We start from the raw sequence: 17,035 nt of genomic DNA, 5'->3' as shown, positions 1-17,035 counted from the left end.
ATATATAACTCAGATAAATCTATTTTATTTGCCTGGTATCCATATTACCTGACACTAATTTGCATTAAATAGAGGTATATGTATTACCTGAATTTTTCAAATTATATATCTATAAATTACCACAAATTAGTTATGTTTCAGGGTAGGTATCACTCATTAAAATACAAGCACTATTACCAAAAATTCAGGTAATACATAGTAACCTCAGATACAGTTACCTCAGAATTACCCTTATCTGGAAAATGTAACAATCATTATCTAAAAGAACCAGCCAGAGTTAATTTTATAAGAACTGAATTGCTCACACTGTAATGATGGAAAGTTTGCTGAAGCAAGGAGATAGTGTTGAGGTGTTTCAAAAGAGAAGCAGGCTGTGGATAAGAACACTTTTGTAGAAGAGGAATGTCTAGTTTAAATAAGTTATAAAAATCAACCTCAGTAATAAATAATCTCAGCCAGAGAGTGTACATTATAAATAAAAACAAAACTTTAAATATCTTGAGTTGATCACACTATTTTACTCCAGGTCATTTAAAGTTTTGTTACTATTTATTTAATATAATTTCCTTTCTGTTCAATTACAAAAATATTTGGTAGTTTTGTTAAATTCAAAAATAGTTGGTAGGTTTTCCAGCCTATCTATCCATATTCAAGTGCATTTCAAGAGAAAAAAATTATTCTTAATTTGATATTATCTACATACTGTCTTATTGATAAGAGATTCATTTACCAAATGAACTGTGTCAACATACAAAGTTTGTGGTTTACCAAAATAAAATGAAAAAAGAACTGCAAAGCTATCTGGATACAGAGATCAATAAGGCCAAAACAATTACAGTCCCAATCAAGGAAATCTAGGCAAACAAAAGTATCTATGTATGTTTAAACTTTATAGCAAAGGCCTTTTCTCTTTAGCTAGGATAATCCACACAGGTGTCATATTGGTTATCTTGATTAAGAGCACAATTAAAGTGGAAACATATTTATCAACTACAAAGCCTGCACTTTATAAGGACCCCATACAAATGTGCAAACTCCAATGATTCTGAATTACAAAATGCTTTCACGAATCCATATGATAAACTGCTAACAAGAAAATATTTTTAAGTGTCCTAATAATTATACTACATGTAATCAATGATCATGCCAGATGAATCGTGCTAATCACTACCCCCTTTTCAACCGCCCATTCCTTCCAGCTTTGACTGACAATTAAGATATTTTTTTACTCAAAGATGGATATCTTCACCTGCCGGAAAATTTGCCTAGTTGCCAAATGCAAAAGCAGTTAGCTGAGAAATCTGGGTCAGTAGGATGAATTTTTTCCCCATTATTTTCATTACATATGCTCTCAAAAAAATAGTTTCAAGGTCAGCATCATTTGTTCAAGACTGAATGGCCCTTATACATGGATGCTTTCTGTCAAAGTTGCTGAAAATCTGTTCAGTGCAGGTTGGTGCTTTCAGATAAAGTTGTTTAAATGTTTTGCCATCACAGAGATATTTGATAGTGGATCGGCATCATTTGTATTGATGCCAAGCGTCTTCAAGGTTGGATGCTTTCTGTCAAATTTGGTCAAGTGCTGTTAGTTATGCCATTTTTGAGAAATTGTTCTTGAAGATTTTTCTGTTTCTATTAACAGTAGCCACATTAGTTGACATTGTTTGTACACACAATGACAGCCCTTTATGTTAGGATACCTTCTGCCGAATTTAACCACACTAGTTGACAGACATTGTTTGTACACACAATGACAGCCCTTTATGTTAGGACACCTTCTGCCAAATTTTACCACATTAGCTGACAGACATTGTTTGTACACACAATGACAGCCATTTATGTCAGGATACCTTCTGCTGAATTTAACCACATTAGTTGACAGACATTGTTTGTACACACAATGACAGCCCTTTATGTTAGGATACCTTCTGCCAAATTTTACCACATTAGCTGACAGACATTGTTTGTACACACAATGACAGCCATTTATGTCAGGATACCTTCTGCCGAATTTAACCACATTAGTTGACAGACATCGTTTGTACACACAATGAAAGCCCTTTATGTTAGGATACCTTCTGCTAAATTTTACCACATTAGCTGACAGACATTGTTTGTACACACAATGACAGCCATTTATGTCAGGATACCTTCTGCCGAATTTAACCACATTAGTTGACAGACATCGTTTGTACACACAATGAAAGCCCTTTATGTTAGGATACCTTCTGCTAAATTTTACCACTTTAGTTGACAGACATTGTTTGTACACACAATGAAAGCCCTTTATGTTAGGATACCTTCTGCCAAATTTCATCACATATTTGAAGGTCAACTGGCATGATATGGAAAGCAGTTGAAAGTCCTTCATGCCAGGTTGATTCTGTCCAATTTGGTCTAGTACAATCCAAGAAATGTTTCTGTTATTTGGATTTATAACATAGCTTAAAAAATGTTCAGTCATATAACTATGATGTCTTCAGTGGGGCAGTTTATAGCAATGTCTAGCACTGGGCATCATGCCAGAGACATGTAACATCATATCCCACCCAGTCACATTATCCTGACACCAGGCCAACCATTCCTAACACTATAACCTCTTAATGCTGAACGCCTAGTGAGGCAGCTATTAGTACCATTTTTATAAGTCTTTGGTATGACTCGACCCTGGCTTGAACCCGTGACCTCCTGCATCTGAGGCAGACGCTCTGACCACTAGGCCAATGGAGGGGTCTAAGATGAAGTCATTGAAAGGTTTTCTTATTTAAGTAGCAGGGTATATATTTGATTGTGAATCATCTCTAACAGTATGAAAGCCCAACTCTGGATTAAATTCGGTCTTATCCCAAGTATGAAACAAATGACTAACTTTTAACTTAAACCTTAATGCAAATTTTCTATGACCGTCAACTCGACCCCAAGATAAAAGGGGCAAGTCAGCATGTTGCAGATTAAACTGTCTTAGCATCTTTATTAATGATGCCAAGTATGAAAAGAATCGATTACAGGTTTAGGAAACATGTGAATGAAAATTGTAACCAACAACTAAATCATAAACTGATGATGCCAATGAAAAAAGACTGCTAGGTCTCTCTTCTCGCTAAAGTGACTCACAAAAAGATCTTTTATTTCTCCTTAACATCTAAGCATACTGAATTTCAGTAGAAAATACATTATGCACATAGGTGTTGTGAGGGATTCAAGTTCTAAAGCAAAGGCAATTTACCAGTAAAACTACAGTTTACAAATGATTTATGATGTGCTTGAATATCGTTTGCTTTCAGGTAACAACATTTGTAATCAGGTAATATAGGGATATCTGCCAAATAAATCACATTATCTGAAGTATTTGAAATTATAACGTGATATCAGATTATAAAATATCCCAGTTTTGTGTTTATATGCACTATCATAATTAAATTAACACAATCTTTTCAAATGACAACTGAAATATGTAAATCAATAGTTATACTTAAAAAAATATGCAAGCTAAAAATTTGTCCTTTTCATGGTTTTACATTATAAAGAAGAAACATTGTTTTTTGTCAGCAATTTATTCATTAAGTGATCTGAGTATGTAAGAATAACAATCTATACATGATTAAGCTCCAAAACTAAAAAGACTTTGCTTTTGAATATAAAATCTTTCCTTGTGTTCAGCTGAACCTTTTCACTTTGGAAATTGTAAATACTGTAATCCTTATAAAAAAAGTCTCTACTAATCATGCAGTAAGATCAACATTCTTTTAAAATCAGGTTGTGAGGCTAAGAATTAGATTACTGTAGTTGTACAGTTCATTCTGACATTTTACTGAACAAGAAGGTAATGGTAGGCAAATCTCACTCAGCGTTTGCTGGAGACTCCTGTATTTTTTTACCTACGTGTATTTTTACCTACATGTATTTTTGATATATCTCTCCAGCACTCTTACATGTTATGTAAGCTCTAAAATCTTTTGTACAGGAAGAAAAAAAATGTGATAAAAGTCAACATTTCAAAAACATAACACATTTGTGAGGATACATACCAGTAATATCTGGTGATAAAAAGCAATCTGAGCAATGAAACTTTTGTCATACAATCCCAGCAACAGTGTCGTTACTTGAATACAGGATTAGAATCATTGGCAAGTATAAACATACTTACGATCTGTCTGGATGACCATGGGGGATCTCTCCCCGAGCATACTTCCTTGGAGAAAGGGGGGGCTCTGATTTGATCTGCCTCTGTGGTGACGTGGACCGAGCTGTGCCAGCACCACCATCATGTACTCTCGGTGATCTCGAGTCTCCTGGGGGTGTATCTAAAACAATTGTGGAATCAACTTTGTCAGGCTAACAAGTGACAATCGCTTTATCCAGTTATAAATGCTATATGCAATTTCTTGATCAAACCAATTTTGTGACACAAATTAGTGTAGCTGTTTTCAAGATTTTGCCCAGAAATGTTTTTGTTTCTACTTGACTTTGTACTCCAAAGTTGGCATTAGAATGTCTGAGGAAATGCATGTTGGACCAGCAGTTTAATCCACCAATGATATAAATATTACACTTCTGGGCAATTGTTCACAGTACTGATATTGCCCTTTAATATCCAAAATATTTTAACTACTGATCCCTACTGTAACACCAAATGATGGTAAACTTTAATTTTTTTACATCCCTCATATACCCTCACCCCCTACCCCCCACCAGACTTTAAAAATAAATTGGTAAGTGTGCTTTCATTTGTAAAATATTCAGCTTGCAGAAGTGTCTTTGAATTTAAACTGTTTGCTGATGATACTTTTGTAGCTTAGTGGACTTTAACCATTATGGAAACAAAGATAAAAACATGCTTTAATTCAATATATAAAGGAAACAAAAATAAAAACATGCTTTAATTCAATATATAAAGGAAACAAAGATAAAAACATGCTTTAATTCAATATATAAAGGAAACAAAGATAAAAACATGCTTTAATTCAATATATAAAGGAAACAAAGATAAAAACATGCTTTAATTCAATATATAAAGGAAACAAAATTAAAAACATGCTTTAATTCAATATATAAAGGAAACAAAAAATAAAAACATGCTTTAATTCAATATATAAAGGAAACAAAGATAAAAACATGCTTTAATTCAATATATAAAGGAAACAAAATTAAAAACATGCTTTAATTCAATATATAAAGGAAACACAAATAAAAACATGCTTTAATTCAATATATAAAGGAAACCAAAATAAAAACATGCTTTAATTCAATATATAAAGGAAACAAAGATAAAAACATGCTTTAATTCAATATATAAAGGAAACAAAATTAAAAACATGCTTTAATTCAATATATAAAGGAAACACAAATAAAAACATGCTTTAATTCAATATATAAAGGAAACAAAAATAAAAACATGCTTTAATTCAATATATAAAGGAAACAAAAAATAAAAACATGCTTTAATTCAATATATAAAGGAAACAAAAATAAAAACATCCAAGGAAACAAAAATAAAAACATGCTTTATTTCAATATATGAAGGAAACAACAAAAAACATGCTTTAATTCAATATATAAAGGAAACAAACAAATACAGATCCTATTAAAGTAATACATTAAAAACAATATCCACTGTATTGCTGACAACCACATCTTTCAAATTTAAGGGTATCATGTTTTAGCTTTGCTTTGTAAATTAAACATTCAGAAATTTTCTCTAATAATGATATTTACTGTATAATTTCTTGACAGGTTATGTGTTATTTCTATAAAGCAGATTATTCAAGTCATGGCATTAGAGGCAGTCAACTGTCCACACATATATTCCTAATGTTAGCTACTTAAACTAAATCTGTCAGCAACATATATCAATTTTTATGGGTTTCTTGGTTGCTGCCAACATACATTTAAAGATTCAATGAACACTAATTCTTTTCTGGAAACATGAGTATCCTTCCTTCAGTCCACAAACACAGGTACCAACATAAAAAAGTAATGTTTCCCAAACTCTTGAAACTTGACACCCATGTAAATAGATAAATTCACTGTATTTTTGGGTTATACAGTTATAAAAACATTCTTTGGTCATGTAGATATCAAAACAGTGCTTGGTTATCAAAACATTATTTGGTCATAAAGATAACAGAACACTGTCTGGTCATAAAGATAACAGAACACTGGTCATAAAGATAACAGAACACTGTCTGGTCATATAGATAACAGAACACTGTCTGGTCATAAAGATAACAGAACACTGTCTGGTCATAAAGATAACAGAACACTGTCTGGTCATATAGATAACAGAACAATGTCTGGTCATATAGATAACAGAACAATGTCTGGTCATAAAGATAACAGAACACTGTCTGGTCATAAAGATAACAACACTCTCTGGTCATAAAGATATCAGAACATTCTTTGGTCACATAAACATCAAAACACTGTTTGGTCATACAGATATCAAAACATTCTTTGGTCATAAAGATAACAGAACACTGTCTGGTCATAAAGATAACAGAACACTGTCTGGTCATAAAGATTTCAGAACACTGTCTGATCATAAAGATAACAGAACATTGTCTGGTCATAAAGATATCCAAACATTCTTCGGTCACATAAATGTCAAAACACTGTTGGTCATGCAGATATCAAAACATTCTTTGGTGATATTGATGTAAAAGCATTCTTTGGCCATATATATATATATATATATAAACATACTAAAATATTCATAAAATTTCAAGGTTTGCCCTTACTGATTGGGAATAAAGTTACATAATACTTTTTCAAAGAAAGTAATATTTGTTCAAAACAAAGCATGAGCAAAAACTTTTCTGATTTGAGTTAATGTAAAAAGTTTATTATTACAATCAAAAGTGGAATTCATGAGCTTCAGTGAGGGAGATGAAGATTAGAAATAAATAATTTATGCGGTACGGCTAAGTTTTTCGGAAATGTCTTTGTTTTTGTTTTGCTTTTTTAAATTATTTAGAAATACATTGTTTGTAAAGCCAATTTTAAAAACAACTGATTCATGACAGAGTTTTCATATCTAAGACAGATGCATTTTATACAAATAACCTGAGTTTTCATATTAATACATTTGCATTTATACAAATAACCTGAGTTTTCATATTAATACATTTGCATTTATACAAATAACCTGAGTTTTCATATTAATACATTTGCATTTATACAAATAACCTGAGTTTTCATATTAATACATGAGTATTTATACAAATAACCTGAATTTTTGTATCTAATACAGATGCATTTTATACAAATAAACACATTTTTACAAATAAACTCAACAACAAATTTCAAGATCTAAGGCTTTGGCATTTTTCCATCTCCCATCTACAATTCAATAAAATGAACACTGTAAACATCCGTTAATATGTGCATCCATGTGTACAATCTCAAAAAAATGTGTGCTTAATTAAATGAATTGGTCAGTGACTGTAAAAAAATGTGTGCTTAATTAAGTGAACTGGTCAGTGACTGTAAAAAAAATGTGCATAATTAAGTGAACTGGTCAGTGACTGTAAAAAAAATGTGTGCATAATTAAGTGAACTGGTCAGTGAATGTCAAAAAATGTGTGCATAATTAAGTGAATTGGTCAGTCAATGTCAAAAAATGTGTGCATAATTAGGTGAATTGGTCAGTGAATGTCAAATTTTTTAGATATTAGTAACTAATGAGCAGCCTAATTTAGAATTAAAAACAATACCATAAAAAATAATGGGTACTGGGATACCTTATATGGATTACAAAATCAATACCATAAGAAGTAAAGGATACTGGGATACCTTATATGGATTACAAAAACAATACCATAAGAAATAAAGGGTACTGGGATACCTTATATGGATTACAAAAACAATACCATAAGAAGTAAAGGATACTGGGATACCTTATATGGATTACAAAAACAATACCATAAGAAATAAAGGGTACTGGGATACCTTATATGGATTACAAAAACAATACCATAAGAAATAAAGGATACTGGGATACCTTATATGGATTACAAAAACAATACCATAAGAAGTAAAGGATACTGGGATACCTTATATGGATTACAAAATCAATACCATAAGAAGTAAAGGATACTGGGATACCTTATATGGATTACAAAAACAATACCATAAGAAATAAAGGATACTGGGATACCTTATATGGATTACAAAAACAATACCATAAGAAATAAAGGATACTGGGATACCTTATATGGATTACAAAAACAACACCATAAGAAGTAAAGGGTACTGGGATACCTGGTATGTGGATTACAAATTAACTTTTGCAAGAATGATGGTCAAAGAATTTAAAAATGATACTGAATGAAAAAAGAATGAAACTGAATACCAGTATTCATGGTTTAAATTAGCTATTACATAGTCAGAAAAAGCTTCTAAAAGTTAAATCCCTTCACCATACCTGAGATTGTAAATTTACACATATAATTAAGGTCTTACAGAAATAAAACTTGTCAAAACTTTCCATGAAGAACAAAATATCTAATCCAACATATCAGTAGAAGACTGACAATAGAGTAAATAGCATACTAGTATTCAAAGCAGGCCCCAATCAATATCAATAGCTACTAGTATTCAAAGCAGGCCCCAATCAATATCAATAGCTACTAGTATTCAAAGCAGGCCCCAATCAATATCAATAGCTACTAGTATTCAAAGCAGGCCCCAATCAATATCAATAGCTACTAGTATTCAAAGCAGGCCCCAATCAATATCAATAGCATATTAGATTTAACGGAGGCCCCAATCAATAGCAATAGCATACAAATATTCAAAGAAGGCCACAATCAATATCAATAGCATACTACTAGTATTTAAAGCAGGCCCCAATAAATATCAATTGCATACTAGTATTCAAAGCAGGCTCCAATCAATATCAATAGCATACTACTAGTATTCAAAGCAGGCCCCAATCAATATCAATCGCATACTAGTATTCAAAGCAGGCTCCAATCAATATCAATAGCAAACTACTATTATTCAAAGCAAGCCCCAATCAATATCAATAGCATACTAGTATTCAAAGCAAGTCCCAATCAATATCAATAGCATACTAGTATTCAAAGCAAGCCCCAATCAATATAAAAGCATGGTCATACACAAAACACACAACTTTATCTCAGTGAGTTTCAAATTTGTATAATTTAGTGAGCTGATCCAATTTCATGATGTCTTGATATTTTTTGTAAGGCTGTACAGATTTAAACAAACTAATGACCAGATCTTGTGGATACAACCAGACTGAGTAAAAGGAGAACTGTGCAAGTATACCTTTTGGAATAAAATGACAAGATACAATAAAGGCTTATCTGATTTCTGAGTAGATTAATATATGGCAATGTGATTTGCATTCCCTAATTTCTTTGCACAATATTTTGTTTATAAACATAAATGGAATACTATCTAATTACAGTCAAGCCTGTTAAGAAAGGGTATCCAAAAGAAGAACAGTTTCTCCTTGGTGAAATTTACATTTAGAAAATTGTCCCCCTCCCCTAGGTGGGTTTGGAGATGTAGAATAGGTCTGAATTGTCAGTAGTGATATGGGAGGGGGATAATTTGCCCTCATTGGGGGGTGTCTTTCTTCTTTGATATTACAAAACTTGGATGGGAGAGTAAGGGAGGTTGGCAATTGATATAAAAACTGTTCTCCTTAACAAAGGGTGCCACTAAAGAACAAATGCCCCCAGGTGCCTTGAACCCTTGTACCACAACTGTGAATAGGTGCAAATCCTACTTTAAGATCATACTGGGATGGCTACTGTGGTGTATTTGGGTAAGGTACTTAACTGTAGTAACCTGGCACTCAATAACCTACCATATATACTTGATTATAAGTCCAGTCCAACCGCAGACTGTACAGACTCGTATCTGCCAATGCATTATGTGTTAGCAGACCTGGGTCTGTGCAGCTTGTCAGGAGTAAAACAGTAGAATAAATATGGACCCTAATCTGCCAGCACTGTATGCAACAACAGATCTGGGTCTAAATTGTTTGCTGTTGGACTCGACTTATGGATGAGTACATATGGCACTTGTACTGATGTGCTACAAAACACCAAACCAACACCCATTTATTATGGAGTGCTATAAAACACCAAAATCAACACCCAGTTATTATGAAGTGCCTTCACATGGTGACAACGACAAAGATTGGTTACTTTTTTACATGAAGATATCAGATCATATTTTTTTGGTCTCAAAATACCTTTGACATTGACAGAAAATAGAACCTGCCAAGTAATAGAGAACGATAAGGTCTGTGTGTCATGCCTATTCAAAACTTTCCATATAAAACCAACTTGGGGCAGGTATTTAGTATATAATTACTGTGAATTCGTGTAGTTTTGTTGGCATGAATTTGTGTAGTTTTGTGAAAAATGAAATTTTGATTCATACTTCAATACATGGAATTGCTCCTGCTGATTTTAGAGCAGGATTGTTGTTTACTGGCTCTTAAAATTTGTGGACTGTAGCAAGTATTAAGTCCTTGAAAATTTGTACCCCCCCAAAAAAAATTATTATTATTATCTGAAGTTAACAACTTTACTTGCTTAAAAGTCAAAGCCACCTGACTGCAAACAACATAAACCCTAATCTGCCTTACATAATCTGCTAGCAGATCTGTGTCCATGGAAACCCTAATCTGCATAATGTGCCAGCAGATCTGTGTCCATGTTTTTTGTTCTACTGATTGCTAAAGAAACTGCATAGACTCAGATCTGCATGTGCATTATGCAATAGCAGATCTGGATCTGTGTAGATTGACCCAACATATAAGTGAATATGCATGGTTGAAACCAACCTTTTAAGAATAATGATCCATATAGCGTATGCTGTACATGGACAAACATTTGCATGAGTACTTGGTAAAGATTTTGACCTTTCAGGTCCAAAATCATTCCTTGAACGTCATCACACACATGATTATCAAATGGAAAAAGACCTCAACAAAACAAATGATTCTCATTTAAGACCTCTAACTAGACTTACAAAAAAGGGCATGAACAAGGAGGTGATCTGATTTATTACATGGACTAGATTTCAGTTCTGTATAATAAAGAGAAATTCTTTAAAAGAAAAGGTTGTTACTGAGGAGGTTAATTTGGTGCTGTTCACAAAGAGGTCACTGCAGACAATATTTCAAACTTCAGTTGTAAAAAAATATGTTCCATAACAGTGCTGGGATTCTGTGTATGCAGAATTCAACTACTCAATAAAGCTCAATAAATCCAGGATATAAAGAAAACACATAGAACAAATTACCTTCTTCACCAGTGTATGCTGAACCTGGAAAATGTTAGTGAATTGAATTTTATGTACATTATCCTTAATGCTTAACTGAAGACAACTTTTTATCAGATATCTATAGTCTAACCCAGGGTTATCATAAGTCTTCACTGGACAATGCACTGCCCCAGGCAAGTGTTGCTTTTGGTGTCCCCATGCTTGGAAAAAAGTACAACAAACTCCATGAAATACCCTTTCCCCTGGCTTTGCACACTGTATTTCCTGCCTATTAAGATGGCCCTGGTCTAAACTAGTAACACCAACCAAGCTAAATACAGTCCTTAATTATTAACAGAAAGTTTTTAAAGGTGAATTATAGAGAAACTTAATTTTCGTGCTTTTTGCAGAATAGTTAACGTAAATTAAAAAACCATTTCTCTAGCAAAATATACACCAGCTGAATTCCCCAAATTTTCCATCTACTGTTAGAATCAATGAGGAGTGTGATTGGAATATACTTGCCTTGACCAAGACTCAGTTTGCTGTTATACGTTATGCCATGTTAAATGTTATGCCATCTTGAAAGCCGTAAATATTTACTCTAAACTCTGACTTTTATGCTATCACCTTGTGCAGTTTTATGCAATATACATTCCGTCCCATTTTAATACCTATTCATCTTTTTTACATCTCCCGTTGATCGGGAAGCTTTATTTTGCACCGTTAACATCTTACCGTTTTTAATTTCAACCATTTGTTCTTTTATATCGCTGGTCGATGTAGAACCTTTTATAAGTTTTAAAAGATTATACAAGTAACACTTTGTTTGGCGCTAAATAGCCTAAAAGTGCTGATGCGCCGTTAAAAAAAAACAATCAATCAATCAATCAGCCATGTTAAATGTTATGCCATGTTATATGTTATGCCATGTTATATCTTATGCCATCTGAGAATGAATCCACCAGTCACAAATGTAGTGACTGCACAGTCATTTAAAATAAAAATGATGGATTTTGTGCAGTATATGGTTGCAAGTTTTGATAAAAAAAACAAAGGAGTATTGTTGTCATTTTTATCAAATTTCAAAATATATAAAGAAAATTTGGTTCTAGACTACTGATTATACTTCATCACCAGTAACATTTACTGATTTATGTATCCATTGTTTTCTTTTGCATATGTAAATACTTGCAATAACAGGTTTAGCTCTTTATAGAATGAGGCGGAATGCTTCTAGATTGTCACTGTGGTTCCATTAAAAGATTGCATCTGGCCAAATTCATTGGTTTTTTTATAGTGATTTTACTGTCAGATTTTAAATACAAATGTCTTGTTTCATGTATGAAAATTGTCTCTACGAAAATTTTCAAAATGATTTTCCATCTTTTAAAACACAGAGCAAAGAACAATACCTTGATATTACAAATAGTGCAAACCATAATGATGTATAGTTAATGAGCATGATGCAAGCAGAGAGGTCAAAATAAATGGGATGAAATGAATACTGCTTTCCATTAAGATAGCAAACCATTTGTCAGATGTGATATTTACATGTACTTTAATAGAGCTTTTAGCTGTGAAATGAAAAAGCAGTAAATCTGACATGCCCTTTGATATGCAATCTTCTATGGTAGAGAATACAACTAAAATTAATATAAGAGGTAGAAATTATAAACAAGAACAATTTTCAACTAAAGAGAAATGTCATATATATATATATGTGTGTGTGTGTGTGTGTGTGTGTCAAATGACTATGCTACAAGTTCTAGGCAAAAAATTAAATGTAAACTTTTTTCTATAAAATGGCAAATAAATAAGCATACATGTTATTTATGTTATCCACACCACTGCACCCTGAATGAATATCTTTGTATAAGTGCTAGTGCTGTTTGGAGTTCAAAATTTCTGGGAATTAATTTTCACAACTTGAGTCTGATAATTTTGATCTGGCATGCATTTGACTACAGTTATTATGGAATAAAAATTTTATGGCATAATCAGCTTATCAATTCTGCAGAATACCGTGCTATAAGTGGTGAATACCATGTTAAATGTGCAATATATTTGCATATATTTTGTTTCTATATTTTGCCAGACTTTCTCAAGTAATAACAGAAAGATAAAGTTTTAGTGATATTTTGAAGATAAAAGTCAAGAGCAAACTACCATTCTTTTAATCCTTTGTCCTCCTTTATAACAAATAGAAAAATAGAGCTTGAAGCAATCATCTGATAACTTGTAAAATGTGAAAATATAAACCACTGACATTTCTCTGAGAATACTTTGTAGGTAACCTTCTTTGTTTATTAAAAGAAATTATTTAGCTCATTTAAAAGTATCTACAATAAAATCTGCAAAAGTTTGAGCACCTAAATCATTTTTCTCTTTCATTGTCTGAATTTTTGTAAACTGTCATTTCCTGAATAACTTTAGTTTTCAAAGTTTGTAATTTACCAGAAATGACTGCAACAAGAAGGCTGAAATGATCCTGAAAATCCAAGCAAAAACAATGGAAATCTGTTTTTATCTGCCCTAGGATATAAATAAATAAATAAATTGTTCCTAAGTTGAGTACAAACTTACTCACAGGGACATTAAGTTATCCATTGGCTTACTAATCATCATGTTCTCAAACATAAATATTTTCATACCTGTCACATAACCGAAGCTTTGAAGTATCCAACTGTAGCATAACCAAAGCAATGACGTATCCAACTGTAGCATAACCAAAGCAATGAATTATCCAACTGTAGCATAACCAAAGCAATGAATTATCCAATTGCCGCATTATCAAAGTAATGAAGTATCCAACCATAACACAACCAAAGCAATGAAGTATCCAACTGTAGCATAACCAAAGCAATGAATTATCCAACTGTAGCATAACCAAAGCAATGAATTATCCAACTGCAGCATAACCAAAGCAATGAAGTATCCAACCATAGCATAACCAAAGCAATGAAGTATCCAGCTGTAGCATAACCAAAGCAATGAATTATCCAACTGTAGCATAGCCAAAGCAATGAATTATCCAACTGCAGCATAACCAAAGCAATGAAGTATCCAACCATAGCATAACCAAAGCAATGAAGTATCCAACTGTAGCATAACCAAAGCAATGAATTATCCAACTGTAGCATAACCAAAGCAATGAATTATCCAACTGCAGCATAACCAAAGCAATGACGTATCCAACCATAGCATAACCAAAGCAATGAAGTATCCAACTGTAGCATAACCAAAGCAATGAATTATCCAACTGCAGCATAACCAAAGCAATGAAGTATCCAACCATAGCATAACCAAAGCAATGAAGTATCCAACTGTAGCATAACCAAAACAATGAATTATCCAACTGTAGCATAACCAAAGCAATGAATTATCCAACTGCAGCATAATCAAAGTAATGAAGTATCCAACCATAACATAACCAAAGCAATGAAGTATCCAACTGTAGCATAAAGAAAGCAATGAATTTTCCAACTGCAGCATAACCAAAGTAATAAATTATCCAACTGCAGAATAATCAAAGTAATGAAGTATCCAACCATAACATAACCAAAGCAATGAATTATCCAACTGTAAAATAACTAAAGCAATGAATTATCCAACTGTAGCATAACCAAAGTAATGAATTATCCAACTGTAGCATAACCAAAGTAATAAATTATCCAACTGCAGAATAATCAAAGTAATGAAGTATCCAACCATAACATAACCAAAGTAATGAAGTATCCAACTGCAGCATAACCAAAGTAATGAAGTATCCAACTGCAGCATAACCAAAGCAATGAAGTATCTAACTGCAGCATAACCAAAGTAATGAAGCATCCAACTGTAGCATAACCAAAGCAATGAAGTATCTGCTGCAGCATAACCAAATCAATGAAGTATTCAACCATAGCATAACCAAAGCAATGAAGTATCCAACTGCAGCATAACCAAGACAATTAAGTATCCAACTGCAGCATAACCAAAGTAATGAAGTATCCAACTGCAGCATAACCAAAGCAATGAAGTATCTGCTGCAGCATAACCAAAGCAATGAAGTGTCTGCCATGTCAAGTGTATGAATCCATTAATCATGGGTGTTTCTCTCTCTCTCTCTTAAAATCACACACAAAAAAACTGAATACAAACTATACATATATTATATTTATATCACATACAAATACACATACTTTTGTTCCAATGGAGTTTAAGACTGGCTACAGAAAAACTGTACTGATGGAGAGGATGAAGTCTTCAAATCCCTTCACATTATTATGACTGCTACAAAATGTAGTATGCATCTATATTAACTATTCACAATCCATTTGGAAATTGTTTATTTGCTTTTTTACAAGCCTCTATTTTCATTCATAATGACAAAATAAATAATAGAGACACTTAGGATTTAAACTTTAAAGTCAGTTTAAATGAAGAAAGGAGAGCATTGCAATGGCTAGCATACCAAACAGTGAACGTATGACCATTCAGTCATGTCACTGAATACATCAACATGAGTGGGGAATAGTTTCAGCAAAATGATGAACCAACAAGATGCAAATCAAACATTGAAAGTTATTTACAGCTGATCTAAGTCATTATAATGCTTTATTTTCCATTGCAACTGACCACAATATTATTTATATCCTCCCTCTCTCCCTAAGTTCATCTGCCAGTTTTACTATCATAGCTACAGAGACACTGTCAAATGCCATTGGAAAAAATCTGTCACAGTCCTTTTTCATGGACTTTTACCTGTGGCTTGCAATGATGGTCCACAGAGAGAGGAAGCCAGAGCGAGAGAGACAGACAGACAGAATCAGATGGGGTAAAACAGACATATTGGCTTAGAAACCAAAAGAGTGTGATGGGGGTGGACGGTGACTGACCAGAATATTATCCATTTCTACATTTTTCTGTTAGCCAATCAGTTTTTCAGTCTTACATTCCTAGATGTTGCGATAATGAGAGAGAGTGATCATGATCAACTGAGGTACAACTGACTAAGCAGCCAACACAGACTGAGAATGATCATGATCAATTGAGGTACAACTGACTAAGCAACCAACACAGACTGAGAAAGAATGATCATGATCAATTGAGGTACAACTGATATGCAACCAACACAGACTGAAAAAGAATGATCATGATCAATTGAGGTACAACTGACTAAGCAACCAACACAGACTGAGAGAAAATGATCATGATAAATTGAGGTACAACTGACTAAGCAACCAACACAGACTGAGAGAGAATGATCATGATCAACTGAGGTACAACTGATAAGCAACTAACACAGACTGAGAGAGAACGATCATGATCAAATGAGGTACAACTGATAAGCAACCAACACAGACTGAGAGAGAATGATCATGATCAAATGAGGTACAACTGATAAGCAACCAACACAGACTGAGAGAGAATGATCATGATCAATTGAGGTACAACTGACTAAGGTGGCACTCTACAGTTTCGTATTTTGCATAAGGGTTAGGATTTTAAAGAAAAAGAATTTCCCTGGCTTTCCTCACTGGTTATATTGGCTATTTAAAAAACACCTTGTATATCTTAGGTATAATGCAAAGAACGTTTAATTCCCTTTATTTTGGTGTATCATTGATGGGTGTACTATGGGTTATAGAGTATACAGCTTGGCCCTACTTCAAATGTGCACCTTTCAAAAAATGCTAGCTCTACTTGGTCATTTTCACTTCCTGAACTTCAGAGGTAAATTGTATAAAAGAGAGCCGATAACTTTTTTTTACATTTTGTATATTTGGTAATTCATTCATTGCAC

At 33.1% G+C, this 17,035-nt stretch overlaps 1 protein-coding gene across 3 annotated transcripts in view; it reads right to left on the bottom strand.

The window, feature by feature from the left end:
• Positions 1-17,035, bottom strand: part of LOC149795678 (sperm flagella and cilia-associated protein 1-like) — a 90,180-nt gene that overhangs the window by 33,130 nt on the left and 40,015 nt on the right. For 2 of the 3 annotated variants that reach the window (XM_089965528.1, XM_089965530.1), the window contains exons 4-5: positions 11,287-11,310; positions 4,148-4,304 (exon numbers count right to left, since the gene is read on the bottom strand). In XM_089965528.1, the coding sequence (XP_089821654.1) occupies positions 4,148-4,304; positions 11,287-11,310 (181 nt within the window). The remainder of the gene's footprint in view (positions 1-4,147; positions 4,305-11,286; positions 11,311-17,035) is intronic. The other variant, XM_089965529.1, reaches the window with a different exon arrangement.

Source organism: Sinohyriopsis cumingii, chromosome 7 (genome assembly GCF_028554795.1).
Source record: "Sinohyriopsis cumingii isolate HCF-2022 chromosome 7, ASM2855479v2, whole genome shotgun sequence".
In the NCBI taxonomy this organism is placed as follows: domain Eukaryota; kingdom Metazoa; phylum Mollusca; class Bivalvia; order Unionida; family Unionidae; genus Sinohyriopsis; species Sinohyriopsis cumingii.
Note: the sequence above shows the minus strand (reverse complement) of the source record. Positions and strands in the feature narration are given on the sequence as shown.